This window comes from Myotis daubentonii, chromosome 10 (genome assembly GCF_963259705.1).
Source record: "Myotis daubentonii chromosome 10, mMyoDau2.1, whole genome shotgun sequence".
In the NCBI taxonomy this organism is placed as follows: domain Eukaryota; kingdom Metazoa; phylum Chordata; class Mammalia; order Chiroptera; family Vespertilionidae; genus Myotis; species Myotis daubentonii.
In genome coordinates, this window is record NC_081849.1 from 8,649,124 (window position 1) to 8,667,897 (window position 18,774).

The window sequence follows — 18,774 nt, forward strand, 5'->3', positions numbered from 1 at the left end:
CCCTGCTGTATGATAGGGCAAAAGTATAATTTGAGCTATTCTAGTTTCTGGAAGAACTTGAATTATGGCATTTGTTGTCTGTGCTATAACTGTAGTTTCTCCAGCATAGTCTTGATCTATTACACCTGGTAAAACTTGAAATCCTTTCATGGTTAAGCTACTTCTTCCTAAAATAAGTCCCATGGTGCTCTTAGGTAATGGTCCATAAATCCCTGTAGGGATTGCTTGTGGCCCCATATCAGGAGTTACTACATATTAGGCGGTGGGACAGAGGTCCAATCCTGTGCTCCCTGGGGTGGCATGGTAGAGGTCCCCAACAGTGGGCCGATCGGCTGGCCAGGATAGTATGGCTGTGCCAGGGTGAACGACAGTGCCCCTACTGTTTGGCGGGGCCGGGGCCTGCCCCATTTGCCATTTCCCTGATGTGGGTCAAGAGGCTGGCCATCAATGTCTTGTCTGGGAGCAGCAGCCATTGGCCCAGTGTTTCCCCTTGCGGCAGCTAATACAAAGACCAGGCTGTCTAGCAGGGGAACTTTCCTGTCCCCCTGAGGCAGCCCGTTGCCTGCAAATTTTTGCAAAGTGACCTGGCTTCCTGCAAGTGAAACAAGTCCTCTGTTCTTTACCTCCTGATGGTCCCTTTGCAGAGTCTCCTTCAATGTAGCAGCTAAAGTCACTCCCTGAACATAGGTGGGCCCAATATCAGCACAACTACGGATGAACTCAGAAATTGACCCCCTTTTCCTGTAGGATGCAGAGCCTCCTGACATGTGCTATTGGCATTTCAAAAGCCAGTTGCTTCACTAGCAGAGATCCTGCGTCGGGATCTCCAACCACTCTGTCTACTGCCTGAAGCAACTGTGCCACAAAGTCTTGATAGGGCTTCTCCGACCCCTGTATAATTTTAGCAATGTCCATGGATTTTTCTCCCTTAGTGGGCAACTCCCTCTAAGCCTTAGTGCCACAAATATTTATCTGCTGATAAGCTTGCAAAGGAAACATCATCTGAGCCTGTAAGCTTTGATATGTCCCGGTTCCTACTACCATTTCAAGAGTGATAGGTACGCCATGTTGTTGATTTCTAGCTGCTTGTTCTGCACTAAGTTCAGTCCAGTTGGATTTCCACATTAAATAATTTCCAGGGGAAAAACATGCTGTAGCCAGTGTTTGCCAGTCCAGAGGAGGCAGAGTTTCGCTAGTTGCAGAGTCAAGCAAGCTCAAGACAAAAGGAGAAGTGGGGCCGTACATAGAAACAGGTTTTAAACTCCTTGAGGGTTTTAAAATGAATTGGCTGGTGTACTCGTAGTATCTGCCCTGGATTGGTAGGGTCTGGCCTTTCTACGACAGGATACATGGAAAATCCTGGAACTTCCTCTCCAGCTCCACTCACCTCCCCTAAGGTCTACTGTAAAGGGGACAGTATCAGCGCAAAAGTTACTTTCACTTTCAGTTGTGCGACTGCTTCTAGCCATAAAGGCCGTAAAGGCTGGGTGGCTAGGGTCATTTTTGTAAAACTGTGAGCAAGATCTTCCTCATTATATGAATCATTCCACTCACGGTGATGCTTGCCTCTGCTTTCCTCAAACTCTAGCTCCCACTCATATTTAGGAAGTAAATCTTTGTTAGGCAGGCTCTTACCTATGGTCGCAGGAGCAGCAGGTGGAGGCAGAGGAAGCCAGACTAGCAGGAGAGGAAGTCCAGGATTTTCCGTGTATCCTGTAGGGCACACTAATTCGGAGGAACTCTTTCATTTAATTTTCAGTCTTCAAAAGGTTGTTTGAGAACAATTTCCATGTTTTATTGGCCATATTAAATCCCATTTTGGTCTTCCGGGTCCCTTGGCTACAGGTAATGAGGAAAAGATCGCCTCATTGCCTCAGTAGAGGAGGTCACTCTATTTTCCATGGCACAGGCCTCAAATGCCCTGCATCATCAAAATGCCTCTGCCTTGTGCAGGGAACTCCATATTTCCTGAGAGCAGGCTCGCCAAGTTGTTGGGCAATGCCCTCAGTGTGTTATCCACCTCCCTGTTCCAGCATTAGCGGTAAATCCCCGAGGACTTAAACCTAATCAAATCTGGCAAATGGATGTCACTCAATAGTGGAAAGAGCCAATTGTACTCTTAAAATGCAATTACTTTTTTTTTTTAAGCAATTCAAGAAACACTGGAAGATCCAGAGCAAGAAACTTTATCTGCTGTAATTTGCTGATGTATCCAAATGCCTAGAACAGTGCCTGGCACATAATAGGCTCTCAATAAATATTGAATAAAAAGTCTATTTCATTTGGTATTTTGTCCGTGTTGGTTTAGAATTTGATTGCTATATTTGCCTATACTTCTGTTTTCAACTGTTCTCTGCTTTCATGCTTTAAATTTAAAATTATTTTGCAATCCACTCAAAAAATGTGTGTGTGTGTGTTTATTAAGTGAAACCGTTGGTGCATTTATCATAATTATAATTTCTGATCTATTTGGATGCATATATAATGTTATGCCCAGAGTTCGGGGTCCCCAATAATCCACCACCAGGGAGCCTCTTCCGATGCAAAAGCAAGGAATCTTTATTAATCTTATTAATCAAACCTAGGTTTGGCTCCCAGCCTCTGTCCGACACAGCGGTAAGGCAAGAGAGCGTGTCCCAGGAGAACAAAGGTTATATAGGGCTAGTTATTTGGGTGGGTTTAGGGGGTGACGTGGGTTACAGAGATTGGTCATTTAGGTCAGGGTTTTTCATCAGGGTCTTACAGCACAAAGGTCAGGAAGTGACCAGCACATTCTGAGGCTTGGGCCATCCCCCACTATAGCCTTATCAGGACCTTAGCTGCATTCCTGGAGCTTCATTGGTCCACTCAGGTGGTGGTTGGGGGAGTTAGGTCAATACCGGCATTCTTGTGGTCACTCAGAAAAGGAGGGGGCTTGGGCTGAGGGCCCAGCCCTACAAGGCAAGATAGGGGAGAGGGAGGGGAGTATGTTTCTGCTTTGTTCTTTCATTCCCCCCTTGTCTTGGAACTTACGGCTCAATCATGAGACGGACTGCATTCCTACCTCGTCTTCCATCGCTAGAGGCCGGTATTGGGCTTGTAAGATCATTAGCTGAACTACTCCTATGCGTTCCTTGATAAATTGGACTAATTTGTTAATAATACAAGGGCCGGAAGTTAGCAACATTAGGAGGATTACAAGGGGTCCGAAGAGGGCCGAGACTGTTGTGCCCAGATTTCAAAGTTCCCAAGACCCCCAGGGAGCCCGTCAGTCCGATGCAAAAGCAAAGAGTCATTCATTTCAAACCCGGGTTTGGCTCCCCTGCCACACTCACCGATGCAATGGTAAGCTCCAGTGGCCGAGAGAGAGAGAACTCTGTGCGGAGAGAGGTTTTATAGGGGGTTGGGGTAAGGGGAGGAGAAAGGACTGTGGGCCCTGCCGATTGGCCAGGCACGAGTCGGTGTCTCATTACACAGGATGTGGTCATAGTGATGGCGTGCTCTTCCCTTGACTATTTTCCGGGAAGAAGCTTGCTGAGCACATGGCCAAGGTAAGATGGAGGGCATAGCCCTTACCCTGGGGCAAGGTAGAGGGCGTAGTCTTCGCCCTTTCATTCCCCCCTTGTCTTGGAACTTCCGGCTCAATCATGAGACGGACTGCATTTCTATTCCACCGTTGCTAGAGGCCCATACTGGGCACACAGAACTATCAACTGAACTATCCCTATAAGCTTAACAAATGGCCCGGTGGAAGGGAAAGAAACCATTTTAGATTTAACAACTTCTATTGAAACAGGATTTTTCTTCTTAAAATTCCTCCATGGCTATTAAAAAGCCAAATCAAGATTAATTTATTTACTGTCCTGATGTTTGCATAAATACAACAAGAATGGTAACTGACTACCTTTGCTGGAATTTCATGGTTGAATCTTAATGTGCCCCATAGGGCCAGGAAGCCAAGCCATCCAGCTGCCATCAGGCCTGCCTGCGGTATCTGCTGAGTTAGGTGAATCCTTCACCTGTAGCAATTCCACCTGAGCCCACGCTCCAGGCTTTAAGGCCCATCTCAGTAGCCCTCCTACTTGTTGCGGCCCAGAGTGTGTGGGGGTTCTGCAGGGATGCAGAGGCATCTTTACTGCTCCCCTTCTACTCTTACCAACCGCCAGTGATGGTAGGGCATGGGCCTGACGCTCCAGTGCCAGCCATCTTCAGGGCTCCCAAGCAGGATACCAGGCTTTCTTCGTGGCATTCTTAGTGGCTTCAAGTCTTTAGAGCTCGGACAGGGCTCTTTAAAACATGATACTCCAGTCAAAGTTTTATGTTAATAAAACCACTATTAGGAATCAGTCTTATTGTATCTATGCAAAGCCTGATGTTTGCCATGACTTATTTAGCATTGCCAGATTTCGGAGGAATTACATAAGGAGAAAACCATATTGATCTACTCTAAGATTTTCTGACTTTCCTTGCTAATTCCTTTTCATGGATTTAAAACAAAACAGTAACTGTTGGCATAAAACCTTCTTTCTATGCATAACCATGCCTCAGACCTTCTATTCTAAACAGGCTTTTTCCAGCTTTACTACCCCTGACATGGCATGTTGACTCAGGCCTGCAAGACAGTATTACAGGCTGCCAACTGTTAGCTGTCTCTCAAAAGAGACCAAAACCTGATGGGCACCCTTCCCTGCCCAGTTGGGCACCTGCCCTCTTGGCAGCTAGGCACCCTTTACTTTTGGGGGTCACCCCACACAGCTCCCTTTCAGGACAGCCAACATACATTCAAACCTGCAAAAGAATCAAAGGTTAATATAACATATCAATACAATGAAACATAATATTGGCATCATGGCCGCTTCAGGCAGCCAAATCTTCTGCTACCAAACATGTGATCCTATAAATTGTCCTTGTCTCTTTGGAGCCATGTTCATGAAGATGCAGGCATCACAGTATTGTGGGGGCTCCTAGTGACAGGAGCGATCGCGAGTCATGTTACCGGCATCAGGCAGGTCAAGCACGCCGTAGCTTGAGCTTGAGCAGGTTGCATTGATCTTGATCGATCGATGCTCCATTTAGTGATGAAGTCTTTCCGGGTCATGGATGGATCCACTGACCGGACGTGAGTGTGATGGACCCAGGTCGCGACGTCGTCTACCTTGAGAGCGGTGGGGGTCGTCAGCACCACAGTGTCTCTCGGCGGTGCCTTCTGACGTAGACCCAATCTCCTGGTCTGTGCTGATGAGGAGTTGGGGTTGGGCTGGTCTTGTAGATGGCGTGGAGGCACACGGCCAAATGTCCTCGTCCGCCCTCTGGAGCCCTCTCAAGGAAAGAGATTAAGAAAAGCCACCCAGTCCTGGCCAGTCTCAAGTCAGATTCCTCCTCTCTTGGAGAACTTCAAAGTCCTGATGGCTTCTAGGTAACCCTGTTTATCAGTTACAGCAGCAACAGGTACCAAACCCTTGCAGTACATTTGACCAGATTCATTCCTGCCCACCTTTACAGATTTTAAGGCCCATTGTTTTCCTTTAACCAGCAAGCTAAATGACACTGGCCTGTATTATTTAATTCAGCACAGGCAGGGGGAAGGGCCCATGGAATCTCTGCCCTGAGGAACTGTGAGCCCCACCCTTAAATGTCCCAATCAGACTAGAAAAGCCACAAATACCTTTTAAATCTACCCCAGAATTCCAAAATCCCAACCTAGCACAGAATATACTTCCACACTTACATGAACAGATAATTATAGCCAAGTAGACATACAAACATCAAATAAACATCCAACTTACACCCTTTCAGTGAACAAGTACTTTTACAGTCTTGGGATCTTGAGCAGATAACAGGAACATAGCCCAAGTCCCCTGATGGGGGCCTGACAGGAACAGATGTGGAGGCCACCCTTTCCCACATCCCAGGACAGGACTTTTGACCTATGTCTTATCCAGATAGAAACGGTACTCATATTGAACAAGGAAATCAAGACTAAATAGACACGATAACCAGGTACATTCCCCATTAAGAACTTCGAGGTGCATGCCACATTTATACCACAAAATACCAACAAATCAGTTTCAGTTGTGTCGAGATACAGAACAAGTCCCTGAACAGAGGCAGTAGAAAACTGCCTAGGAATGCTTCTTTTCTACCTTTTTAAAAGATAGGCCAGATTCGAACCCTTAGCCAGTCTGAGCTTTGACTTCCCTCCGGAAGTCCCAGAGATGGTGAATACCATCTAGGAGCCATTCCTCCAGATAAAGGACAAGTCCCTTAGAGATTCTTGATAATCTACATCAGTAATCCATTCACACAATCCCCCGAAAGTTAAAGAGGAAGGAAAGAACCATTCAATGTCCTTCAAGAGGATTTCAGCGAAACAACAAAATCGACAGATTTAACACATTGGAAAACCAAGGCCAGAAGTACCCTCAGACGTTTCAGGGGTACCAAGGAAGGAGAAGTTAGGCCACGTCCGGCCCTTTTCACAATCCACCATCAGTGACCAGTCCCAGCTCACTGGTCTACCATCCATTTAATATTTCTTTTTCCTCCCATCATACCAAGGCCATGCTTTCCAGGTAGCTAGAACTTTTAAACCACAGTTTCTACCTGAAATAATTGTACTTTACTTTAGAAATTGGATTACTGCTATCCTGGCATAGCTGCTAAATTTCAAAATGGTCACATTTTTCCTGCTGGGGAATTCAAGAAGCGAACCCATAACTATTAAGGCCAAAACAGTCTCGGGTTTTTATTCTGTACACAGCAAAAGGTCAAGTTCAGCTCAAAACTATGCGCACTCGTTTTTAAACTGGTCTTTTCCTTTACATGTGCACAGAAATCCTAGATGCATTTATGAATTTGTAAAAGCTTTTCAATTCTCTATCTACAAGCCCTTTAAGAAATACAAGCTCTATTGTCGGCCCTTATAAAGCCAACTGCTCAAAACATTGGTCTATCATATCACTAAAATTATATTAAGACCGTGATTGCTAATTTATTAAGTACTAAAGATATCTTCTTAAAAATAGTATTAAATAAATCTGAGAGGCAGGCACACTTTCTGCCCCATCTGCATTTCCTTAGTAAAACTCCGCCTTAAAACTCCACCCCTGAAATCCCATCCTGCCTCAGTGAGCAGACATTCCTTTTGTGATTAACTAAGTCAGAGGGAGGGGCCTTTACTGTTCCAAGATGGCGACCCCCAGGGGAGCGGCATGCCATGCGGCCAACATGGCGGCTGCCAAGTCAGGCAGCTCAACATTGTGGCGGTCTAAACTGTTCTCTGACAGAAAAGATGATTTCCTCATTCTCACAATAAACAAGGGAAGAGCAAACCAAAACCCCTAAAAGATAGATGGCCAACATTATATTGCAGAACTTTTTAAAATCTTAGGTAGCAAATTAAATACGCTAGCCCAAAACCCTATCCGAAAACGGACGGTGCACACATTAGTTTTAAGCCAGCTTTTCTCCTAACACGTGCACAGAAATCCCAGACGCATTTACTTGGAGAGGGGGTGACCTGTTTCCACAGATCCTCACTCAGGCGGCCGCCGGACCGCCACACAAAGGAGGGGGGAGGGCAATCCCCCTCCCTCCACACTCGCACACTTTCACCAGACATTCATTCAGAGTTTAAACAATCCATTCAATTCCTAACAACTTCCCAACCCCTGAGGGAGCTCTAAAGCCTCCCCCAGTCTCCTTGAAATGATCAATCACAATACCCAAAGGTGCAGTCTGAGTCCATCCCATAACATCCATCCAGTACAAACACAGAACACTGAACAGGGCCCGAAAATACAGGCTTCCAATTCCATGGAAGCCAAACCCGAAAGCTAGACAATGGCCTTATACCAAACTAGCTAGCAGGAGCGACCTGCTTTCCGCGAGGGGCATATCCATCCCTCATGAGGGGCATATCCATCCCTCCTGGGGAGCGGAACGTCTTCCAACTCTCCCCCGCCTGTGGTCGTTCACGGCGCGTCCGCCTAGACCCCTCAGGCAATTACAGTTTCCAGAAACGAGCTCACACTGAACAGAACATACAACGACACACACACATACCGCGGTCAGTCAGACTCTTCGGATCGGGGGTCCCTCGATGGTCTTGGGAATCCCGGACGAGCCCCCAAATGTTGTGCCCAGATTTCAAAGTTCCCAAGACCCCCAGGGAGCCCGTCAGTCCGATGCAAAAGCAAAGAGTCATTCATTTCAAACCCGGGTTTGGCTCCCCTGCCACACTCACCGATGCAATGGTAAGCTCCAGTGGCCGAGAGAGAGAGAACTCTGTGCGGAGAGAGGTTTTATAGGGGGTTGGGGTAAGGGGAGGAGAAAGGACTGTGGGCCCTGCCGATTGGCCAGGCACGAGTCGGTGTCTCATTACACAGGATGTGGTCATAGTGATGGCGTGCTCTTCCCTTGACTATTTTCCGGGAAGGAGCTTGCTGAGCACATGGCCAAGGTAAGATGGAGGGCATAGCCCTTACCCTGGGGCAAGGTAGAGGGCGTAGCCCTTACCCTGGGGCAAGGTAGAGGGCGTAGCCCTTACCCTGGGGCAAGGTGGAGGGCGTAGTCTTCGCCCTTTCAGAGACAAGAGTAGTTAACCATGGGGACCAGTTAAACAAGGATTCATACCAAGACTGAGACTGCTCCCTCTCTAGCTTTCGCTTCTGTAGTCCTTCCCTTACAAGGGCCATGGTTTCTTTTACAACTCCTGAGTGATCAACATAGAAACAGCATTCCTCCCCTAGAGCTGCACATAGGACCCCCTGCTGCATGAATAGCAGGTCTAGACCTCTTCTGTTTTGGAGTACTACTTCAGACAAGGAAGTAAGGGATTCTTGCAGATGGGTGATGGATTTTTCAATTCTTTCTATGTCTAAGTCAATGGCTGTTCTCAGGGCTCCATACTTCTTGTCTTGTATGACAAGCGAGGATATTCCAGTTCCGGCTCCCGCTAGTCCTAGTCCCAAGAGAGCTGCCACAGTTAGGGCAGTAATAGTCTCCCTTTTGCTTCGGGGGTTAATGGTGCCTATTCTGTTAAGAACTTCTTCTCCCAAGTGATATATCAGCTTAGGGATTAACTGCACAAGTACGCAGAAACCCTCTTTTTGGGAATTAAGGACTAAGGAATGGACGCAAGGAGCGAGGCCACTGGAACAGGCCCACCATGCATTCTCAGGGGGCAGAAGATATGCTGTCTCTTTAGGGGTAGGTAGAGTTTCATTACAGTGATGTGACTGTTCACAGGGGACATTGCCTATGCAAGTTCCTTGCCCTGTCACCGCCTGGAGGGTGAGCCTTGTAGCAGTTTGCTGCCACCTGCAGGAGCTGGTAGTAGAGGCTGCTGTATAACTGCCCTTAATTGCGATACCCTCATAGTATGGTGGTTTGGCATTTAGACAGAGCCAGCAAGACTTGGTTAGGTCAGGTCTAGAAGCGTTCAGAACGCAATACGCTCCTTCAACCGTTTTCCACAGGAGGTCTGCATTAGATGGTAGGGAGTGACTTGGGGTGGAAGGTGCCCCGGTAGAAACGGGATGCAGAGGACTGGGAGGCCGGTACCCGGTCCATCCTTGCTGCTTAACACAGTCGCTGCAGGATAGAAACATCTGCACAGCATATGTTTCAAGGGACCTGGCATATATAGCATACTGTTCTTAATATGTTTGCTCCCCTTAGCGCTGTGTGTTTTAACCAAGGTCACCTCTCCGAGAAAGGTTGTTTCCCCAGGTAGGAATTTTTCCCTGAAGTCAGGGAGGGGATGCCTCTCCTAGAAAGGTTGTTTCCCCAGGTAGGAATTTTTCCCTGAAGTCAGGGAGGGGATGAAACTCCTTAACTAAGTGCCAGGCAGGTAGTTAATCACTACAAACAATCATGCTTAAGCTACATAATCTTTACTCCCGGGAATGGAGATAAGAAATGCCCTAACCTTTGTAATAGAAATTGACAGGATTAAAATCAACTGGGATAAATACGGATGTAACAAGACAATAAACAGCAGAACCTCTCTGGAGATCAAGACCAGAACTTGGCTAGAGATCCTGGCTAGGCTGCTGATCAACTGAACGCTGTCTCCGTGTCATTCCGTCTTCGCCGACTCCGTCTACGCCTTTGGGAACCCCTGGACCTGCTGGGGTTGGACCCCGGCACCCGGGTGCTCTTGGGTGGGGACTCCTGGGTAGGGACAGGTGGGGGGGGCCAACACTTGGTTAGGCCCCACTCCTGCTGGAGTCTGTTGGTGAGGGGGTGCTGCCTGTACTCAAAGGGTAAATAATCCTCCATGGTCCATAGCCCCGAGTCTAATCTTATCATAGAGGCGAATTCCCCAGTTTTTACCAGAGTTCCATCCTGTTGCTTTCTTTCCCTGTTCCGTGAAGGATATCCGCACAGGGTTGCATGGGGTGTGGAGACCCTTGCTAGATTTCTGACAGGCCGGCGCTGCCGGCCGAGCCATGGTTATCAGGTCATTGGTTTTGGGGGGAGTCCACCAGATGTGTCCAGTAGAGACACATGACCAGGAGGCGCAGAAGTAGTCCTCTGCTCCTCCGCATGGGTCCCGGGTGCGCCCCCGCGGAGTCCGTGAGTGCCCAGGACAGACATAGAAATGGTAGACCCGGGTGAAACTAGAGTCCCATGAAATGCGGACGAGGTCTAGCAAATCTATGTAAAGGTCCGGGTACCAAGTGTTCTTAAGGTGAATCTGGGAAGTCTGATTAAGTACTGTCCCCGAGCTGGTGTCTATGATCTGCCAGGTAAGATTGTAGGGGGTGTGGGGACTCCCGGCAGTATGGGCGATAGTGAACAGGGTCAATAGAGTTACCAACATCAGGCGGGTTGAATGCACCGTAGCTTGAGTTTGAGCGGGTTGTGCTGATTGTGTTCGATGTTCCATTGCGCGATGAAGTCCTCCCGGATTGCAGAGGGGTTGGCTGGGCGAGCGTGGGTGTGGTGGATCCAAGTTGCAACACCGTCTACCTTGAGAGCGGTGGGTGTAGTCAGCACGACGACGTAGGGGCCCTTCCAACGTGGTTCGAGGGTCTCCCGGCAGTGTCTCTTAATGAACACCCAGTCTCCTGGCTTGTACTGATGAGGCGTCAGGGTTGGGCCAGCCTCGTAAACAGCGTGAAGGCATGGCCAAATGTCCTCGTGTGCCCCCTGCAGTTCTCTTAAGAGAAAAGATATCTCCTGATTTTCAAACTCTGCAAGAAGTTCTGCTTTGAGGTTAGGGATGATGGGGGGCGGGGGTGGGGGTCTACCAAACATGATCTCGTAAAGGGTGAGACCCAGGGTGTAAGGGGAGTTCCTCACCCGGTAAAGGGCATATGGAAGGAGAGCCACCCAGTCCCCACCAGTCTCCATGGTTAATTTGGTAAGGGTCTCTTTTAGAGTTCTATTCATTCTTTCTACCTGCCCTGAACTCTGGGGCCTATAAGCACAATGTAATTTCCAATCTGCCCCTATGACTTTGGCTACTGCCTGTGTTACCTGCGAAATAAAGGCTGGCCCGTTGTTGGAGCCTATCATAGCAGGAAAACCATACCTGAGTAAGATGTCTTCCAGCAGCTTCTTGGCCACCATCTGGGCTGTCTCATGCTTGGTTGGGTATGCCTCTACCCAGCCAGAGAAGGTGTCTATGAACACTAAAAGATATTTATAACCATACTTCCCTGATTTGACTTCAGTGAAATCAACCTCCCAGTGTGCTCCTGGTTTGGTGCCTCTGAGCCTGGTTCCTTGTCCACCTGATCCAGCTCTTGCGTTTGTGAGTTGGCAGGTCTTACAGGAGGTTATAATTTGATTGATTTTGGAGTCTTGTTGGTGAATCTTGATTTTGGCATGCTGAATTATGTCCTTTAACTTCCGGGCTCCCAAGTGGGTGGACCGATGCATGCGTTCTAATACTGTGACCCCAAGCCAGTCCGGTAGTATGAGTTTCTCATCTGAGGTGTACCACCATCCCTTCACCTCCTTAGCAAGGGTAAGCTTTCTGATCTGCTGCAGCTCTTCCTGAGAGTACTTAGGCTGGTCTGGTAGAACTGGGTCCCCGGGGTCTGGTAGTTGTAAGGCCATAGCGGGGACCGAGGTGAAGGCCGCTGCCTTGGCTGTCTGATCAGCCTTTTGGTTACCTCTTGCTACTGGGTCATCTGCCTTCTGGTGCCCTTGACAGTGGATAATGGCTAGCTTCGCGGGAAGCCATAGGGCCGCAAGTAGGTCGAGAATCTCCTGTTTGTTTTTCACTGTTTGTCCCTCTGCTGTTAATAGCCCTCTTTCCTGGTAAATCGCCCCATGAACATGAGCCATAGCAAATGCATAACGGCTGTCTGTGTAAACGTTGAACTGCTTCCCTGCCCCCAGTGTCAGTGCCCTGGTGAAAGCAATGAGTTCTGCTCGCTGGGCTGATGTCCCAGGGGGCAGTGCTTCTGCCCACACAGTGTCTGTGTCAGTGACCACAGCTGCACCCACGTACCTGCACCTGTCCCACATGAAGCTGCTTCCATCCGTGAACCAGGTGGCCTCTGCATCAGGGAGGGGCCGGTCGGTCAAGTCCTTCCGAAGTCCATGTACCTGCTCCAGGATCCCCGCACAGTCATGCAGCGGGGCATCTAGGTCGGGGTCAGGCAGCAGGGTAGCGGGATTGAGAGCCATGCTGGGATGGAACTGCACTCTAGGAGGGTTGAGCAGTAAGCTCTGATAGTGGGTCATGCGTGCATTGCTCATCCATCGGTCAGGAGGCTGTTTTAGGACTCCCTCAATGGCATGCGGGGTTGTTATCCAGATTTCCTGTCCCAGGCTCAATTTGTCGGCATCCTTGACTAAGAGCGTGGTTGCCGCAATGATTCGTAGGCACGGCGGCCAGCCGGCGGCTACGGGGTCCAGCTTTTTAGACAAATACGCTACCGGGCGGCTCCAGGGGCCTAAAGCCTGAGTTAAAACCCCTTTTGCTATTCCCTTGCGCTCATCTACAAAGAGGCGAAAGGGTTTTGTAATGTCCGGCAGGCCTAGAGCTGGAGCAGCCAAAAGAGCTCTCTTTATCTGATTAAAGGCAATTTCCTCTGTCTCAGTCCATTCAAAGGCCTTTCCCTCCTTGGTAGCTTCATATAGGGGCCTGGCGATCTCAGCAAAACTTGGGATCCAGAGGCGGCAATAGCCAGCTGATCCTAGGAATTCCCGTACTTCCCTCCGGGTGGTGGGAATAGGGATTTTCAGGACTGTCTCTTTCCTAGCGTCCGACAACCACCGCCGTCCGAGCTCCAGTATGTACCCCAGGTAACTCACTCTCTCTTGGCATATCTGAGCTTTCTTCGCAGAGGCCTGGTACCCTAAAGTCCCTAGGGTGGCCAACAAGTCTTTGGTCCCCTGCTCACAGCCCTTGGCAGTGTCTGCAGCAACCAAAATGTCATCTACATACTGAAGGAGGGTGAGACTGGGGTGCTCTCTCCTGTACTCACCGAGGTCCTCGTGCAGTGCCTCATCAAAGATGGTGGGCGAATTCTTGAACCCTTGGGGTAACTTCGTCCAGGTTAATTGTCCACTGTAGCCTTCCTCTGGATCGTGCCATTTGAAGGTGAACAGGGGTTGGCTTTGAGGCGTGGCAGGCTGAAAAAAGCAAACTTTAAATCCAATACAGTGTACCAGACTCTAGAGGGTGCTAAAGAGCTTAGGAGAGTGTACGGGTTAGGAACGGTTGGGAGTATATCCATAACTCTTTTATTTACTTCTTGGAGGTCCTGGACTGGTCGGTAGTCATTCGTGTGGGGCTTTCTGACTGACAGGAGGGGGTGTTCCAGGCAGATTGGCATGGAACCAGTATCCCTAGGCTTCGCAGTCTTCGGATATGAGGCTGAATCCCCTTCCGGGTCTCCTGGGGCATTGGATACTGTTTGACTCTTATCGGACTTTCCCCTGGTTTTAACTCTACCAGGGTTGGGGCCCTGTGAGCGGCCAGTCCTACTCCCCCCCGTCTCTGCCCTGGCAGTGGGGAATTCTTGTAGCCATCTGTCCATATTGTTCTCTCCTGGGGGCGCCCCCTGGTGGAGGAGATACTCGTCCTCCAGTCTCAGAGTCAGAACCTGGATGGGATGGCCTTGCCATCAGTGACCTGGGGCCCTCCTTGTCTGAAAGTTATTTGGGCTCGGATCTTGGTCAGCAAGTCCCGTCCTAATAGGGGGTGGGGGCACTCCGGTATTACCATGAAGGAATGGGATACCTGGCCCTTTCCTAGATCTACTGTTCTTCGGGTATTCCATGAATACTGGCTCATGCCAGTTGCCCCTTGCACCCAGGACTTTTTGCTGGCTAGCTTCCCTTGAGGTGTGCGTAGGACCAAGTGTTGTGCTCCAGTGTCGACAAGGAAGTTAACAGGCGTCCCCTTCACTCTAAGAGTTACCCTGGGCTCGGGGAGGGGGTCCGAACCCCGACTCCCCTAATCACTTAGTCCTCCCAGCTCCAAGACCTCCACCCGATCCGCCTTGTTTCCTTTTTTACCGGCCTTCTTTGGGCATTCCCAGACCCAGTGTCCTATCTCTTTGCGGTAGGCACACTGGTTCCGTTGCAGCTTCTTCTTCCCACCCTGGGCGGTCCCCTTACCTCCTTCTTGGTCATCGGCAAGCTGGCGGGTCCGCTCCTCAGGGTTCTCCGTGGTGGTGGCTAGAAGAATCTTGGCCAGGTTTCGGGTCTGCTTGTCACTGGCAGCCACCATGGCGCGGGCTTGCCTATCCTCAGGAGATTCTCGATTGTTATGCACCTTTTCAGCCACCTCCAACAAGTCCTGAAAACTCTTTTCCCCTAATCTATCTATCCTCTGCAGTTTCTTTCTAATGTCTGTGGCTGACTGGTTTATAAAGCTCGTGACCACAGCCGCCTCTGCCTTATTTTCAGGAGCTTCTGGATCCATGGGGGTATAGGTGCGATATGCCTCCATGATCCGTTCTAGAAAGGTGGCTGGAGACTCATCTCTTTCCTGCTGTACGTTCCCTATCTTGGTCAAATTGGTAGGCTTTCTAGCAGCCCTGCAGAGACCCCCCCATCAGAGTCTGACAGTAGATTCAGAGCCTCTCCTTACCTTCTGCCGTGTTGAAGTCCCATTCAGGCCTAGTTAAGGGGAAAGAGACATCTATCTGGGCCTGGTTGGTAGTTGGATTCCCATCTACACCGGGAACCACCTTCTGGGCCTCATTGAGGATTCTCTCTCTCTCCTCCGTTGTGAACAGGACCTGCAAAAGCTGCTGGCAATCATCCCATGTGGGCTGATGGGTGAAAAGGACAGAATCTAGCAAGTCAATAAGTCCCCCCAGCTTCTCGGAGAACTTAGGGTTCTGCGCCTTCCAGTTGTAAAGATCTCTTGTAGAGAAAGGCCAATAATGATAAGGTTGATTGCCATCCGCATCTGGGGGTCCGGCGGCCCGTAGGGGCAGGGTCTTGATAGTGGAATTGGGTGCATCGACGGACAGTTCTCGCTGAGCTCTCTGCTGGGTGAGGGGCGGGCCTCCTACCAGAACCGCGGCCATTCCTGGAACTCCCACCCCTGGAACTGCGCTCCCAACCACACCCGGAACCGGAAATGCGCTCCCGGCCACACCCGGAAACGGGACTGCGTCAGCTTCCCACAACGGGGGAGGATCTAATCTCTCCAGCGTCCTGGGGAGCTGATACGGGAGAGGAAAAATTAACTCTTCTTCATTACCCCCCTGCAAAACTGGGTAGAGTGGAGCCAGAGCCCACGGCAGAGTAGTTTGTTTTTTTTTCCCTCCTTCTTCTTCTTCTCCGAGTCCTGTAAGGCAAGTATGGGTGCCAGCTCCAGAGGGCGTGGAGCCAGGAAGGGCTTGAGCCAGGAGGGAGGGTCCTCCACGAGGTCCTGCCAAGTAATAATGTAAGGGAGCTGATCGAGGTGACCCCCCTTCAGCCGAGATACGACTTCTCTGACCCGGCGAATGGTGGGGAGGTTGAAAGTCCCCTCCGGTGGCCACCCGGCATTGAGAGCCAGCCACTCGCTGGAACAGAAAGTCTGCCATTGACCCTTCTTCACTTCTACACTGAGGTTGTTAGCCCTTCCCTTAACCTCTTTAAAGTGATCAACCATAATGCTTAAAGAAGTAGTTTGAGTCTATCCCATAATGTCTGTCCAGTGAGTCCACAAAATTAAACAAAAGAACACAGACACCAAACAAACAAAGACACCTAAGAACAGCCTTCCGACTCTGCGGAAGAAAAACTGAAAACTGGACGATGGCCTTGTGCTGGCCAGTGGGAGCGACCCACCTCATCCCAGAGGTTTGAGGGGAATCCACTCCCCTCATGAGGGGCTTTTACACCCTTCCAGATGGAGGTTCAAGGCGTCCCCTGACTCCTCCTGCTCAAGATCCACCAGTGCATCCACTTTAGATCTTATCAGGCACAGATTTCAGAAGCGAGCTCACACAGGACAGAACAGACGACACACAGACACTTACGGCGGTCAGTAGGCTCTCCGGAGTGGGGTCCCTCGTGGGTTTTGGGGATCTGGACGCACCCCCAAATGTTATGCCCAGAGTTCGGGTCCCCAATAATCCACCACCAGGGAGCCTCTTCCGATGCAAAAGCAAGGAGTCTTTATTAATCTTATTAATCAAACCTAGGTTTGGCTCCCAGCCTCTGTCCGACACAGCGGTAAGGCAAGAGAGCGTGTCCCAGGAGAACAAAGGTTATATAGGGCTAGTTATTTGGGTGGGTTTAGGGGGTGACGTGGGTTACAGAGATTGGTCATTTAGGTCAGGGTTTTTCATCAGGGTCTTACAGCACAAAGGTCAGGAAGTGACCAGCACATTCTGAGGCTTGGGCCATCCCCCACTATAGCCTTATCAGGACCTTAGCTGCATTCCTGGAGCTTCATTGGTCCACTCAGGTGGTGGTTGGGGGAGTTAGGTCAATACCGGCATTCTTGTGGTCACTCAGAAAAGGAGGGGGCTTGGGCTGAGGGCCCAGCCCTACAAGGCAAGATAGAGGAGAGGGAGGAGAGTATGTTTCTGCTTTGTCCTTTCAATAAAATTTCATTTTTTGCTTTCTACTTGTGCAACCTGTTTTATAATTTTTTTTCCCTTTTCCTTTGTGGTTGAATTTGAATTATTTGGGTACGTTTTCACATTCTATATTCCTCTTTACTAGTCTGGAAATTATATAAACTTTTCCTAATATTTTAGTAGCCACCTAGTGATTGTCACATATATTCTTAACTTATCAAAATCTAAAGGTTATCTATATTTTTATCTTCCTCTACACAACAAATTAAACGTTTTAATTCCACTCCCAACCTCCATCCCAATTATATATTATTGTGCATTCCCATTTAATTTTTTTTCCTTTTTAAATCTGATTTTCTATTATTTTGTGCTGTTTCAGTTAGTTTAGATTTAATCTTTTTTCACCTCTGATTTACTTCCTGGGATTACTTTCCACTTGTCTCAGATACATTCTTTAGAACTTCCTTTAATGAGGTTGTACTGGTAGCATGAAGTCTCAGCTTTGTTGTCTGCAATGTGCTTGTTTTGCCCTTATTTCAGACAGCTATTTCCCTGATTATAGATTTTTCAGGATACTGTTAGTTTCTCTCAGCACATTGCAAATCTGCTTGCCCTGTTCACTGGCTTCTTTTGTTACTAATAAAAAATAAGTGCAATTCCAACATCTCTTCACCGAAGGTGCCCACTTTCAGCCTAGTTTTAAGATCTTGTCTTTTCTCTGATGCCCTATAGTTTCACTCTTACATGTTGAAGTGAGAATTCCTTCTGAAGTATCTTTTATTGGGATTTATTATATTTTTTTGAATTTAAAAAACTACTAAACTTAATACATGAATTTGCCAATGTAGCAGGATACAAAATTAACCCCAAGAAATCTAAACCATTTCTATACACCAATAGTAAACTTTCAGAAATAGAGACTAAAAAACAATCCCAATTACCATCTCACCAAAAAAATTAAGCTATCTAGGAATAAACTTAACTAAAGAGGTAAAAGCCCTCTACTCAGAAAACTATAGGACGTTGAAAAAAGAGATAGAGGAAGACATAAACAGGTGGAAGAACATACCGTGTTCATGGATTGGTAGAATCAACATCATCAAAATGTCCACATTACCCAAAACAATCTATAAATTCAATGCACTTCCCATTGAAATACCAATGGCATATTTCACAGATCTAGAACAAACTCTCCAAAAATTCATCTGGAATAAAAAAAGACCCAGAATAGCTGCAGCGAACCTGAGAAAGAACAAAGTAGGTAGGATCTCAATACCAGATATCAAGCTGTATTACAAAGCCACTGTTCTCAAAACTGCCTGGTACTGGCACAAGAACAGACATATAGATCAATGGAATAGAATAGAGAGCCCAGAAATTGACCCGAACCAATATGCTCAATTAATATTTGACAAAGAAGGCAAGAAGATACAATGGAGTCAAGATAGTCTCTTCAATAAATGGTGCTGGGAAAATTGGACAGATATATGCAAGAAAATGAAACTAGACCATCAACTTACACCATACATAAAAATAAACTCAAAATGGATAAAGGTCTTAAATGTACCACGGGAAATCATAAAAATTCTAGAAGAATCCAAAGGCAACAAAATCTCAGACATATGCCGAAGCAATTTCTTCACTGATAAAGCTCCTGGGGCACTTGAAACTAAAGAGAAAATTAACAATTGGGACTTCATCAAAGTAAAAAGCTTCTGCACAGCAAAAGAAACCATCAACAAAACAACAAGAAAGCCCACTGTGTTGGAAAACATATTTGCCAATGTCATATCTGATA

General features: G+C 48.2%; 2 protein-coding genes across 2 annotated transcripts in view; one reads left to right on the plus strand and one right to left on the minus strand.

Annotated features, from left to right (window-relative positions):
• LOC132242654 (GTPase IMAP family member 7-like) overlaps positions 1 to 18,774 on the plus strand; it is a 178,865-nt gene that overhangs the window by 94,335 nt on the left and 65,756 nt on the right. The gene's annotated exons all lie outside the window — the stretch shown is intronic.
• LOC132242657 (MLV-related proviral Env polyprotein-like) lies at positions 10,131 to 16,460 on the minus strand. The gene is made up of 2 exons (XM_059711587.1): positions 16,431 to 16,460; positions 10,131 to 11,146 (listed from the first exon to the last, which is right to left on the minus strand). The coding sequence occupies exon 2, from the start codon at positions 10,871 to 10,873 to the stop codon at positions 10,241 to 10,243; it is 633 nt and encodes a 210-aa protein (XP_059567570.1). The 5' UTR covers positions 10,874 to 11,146; positions 16,431 to 16,460; the 3' UTR covers positions 10,131 to 10,240.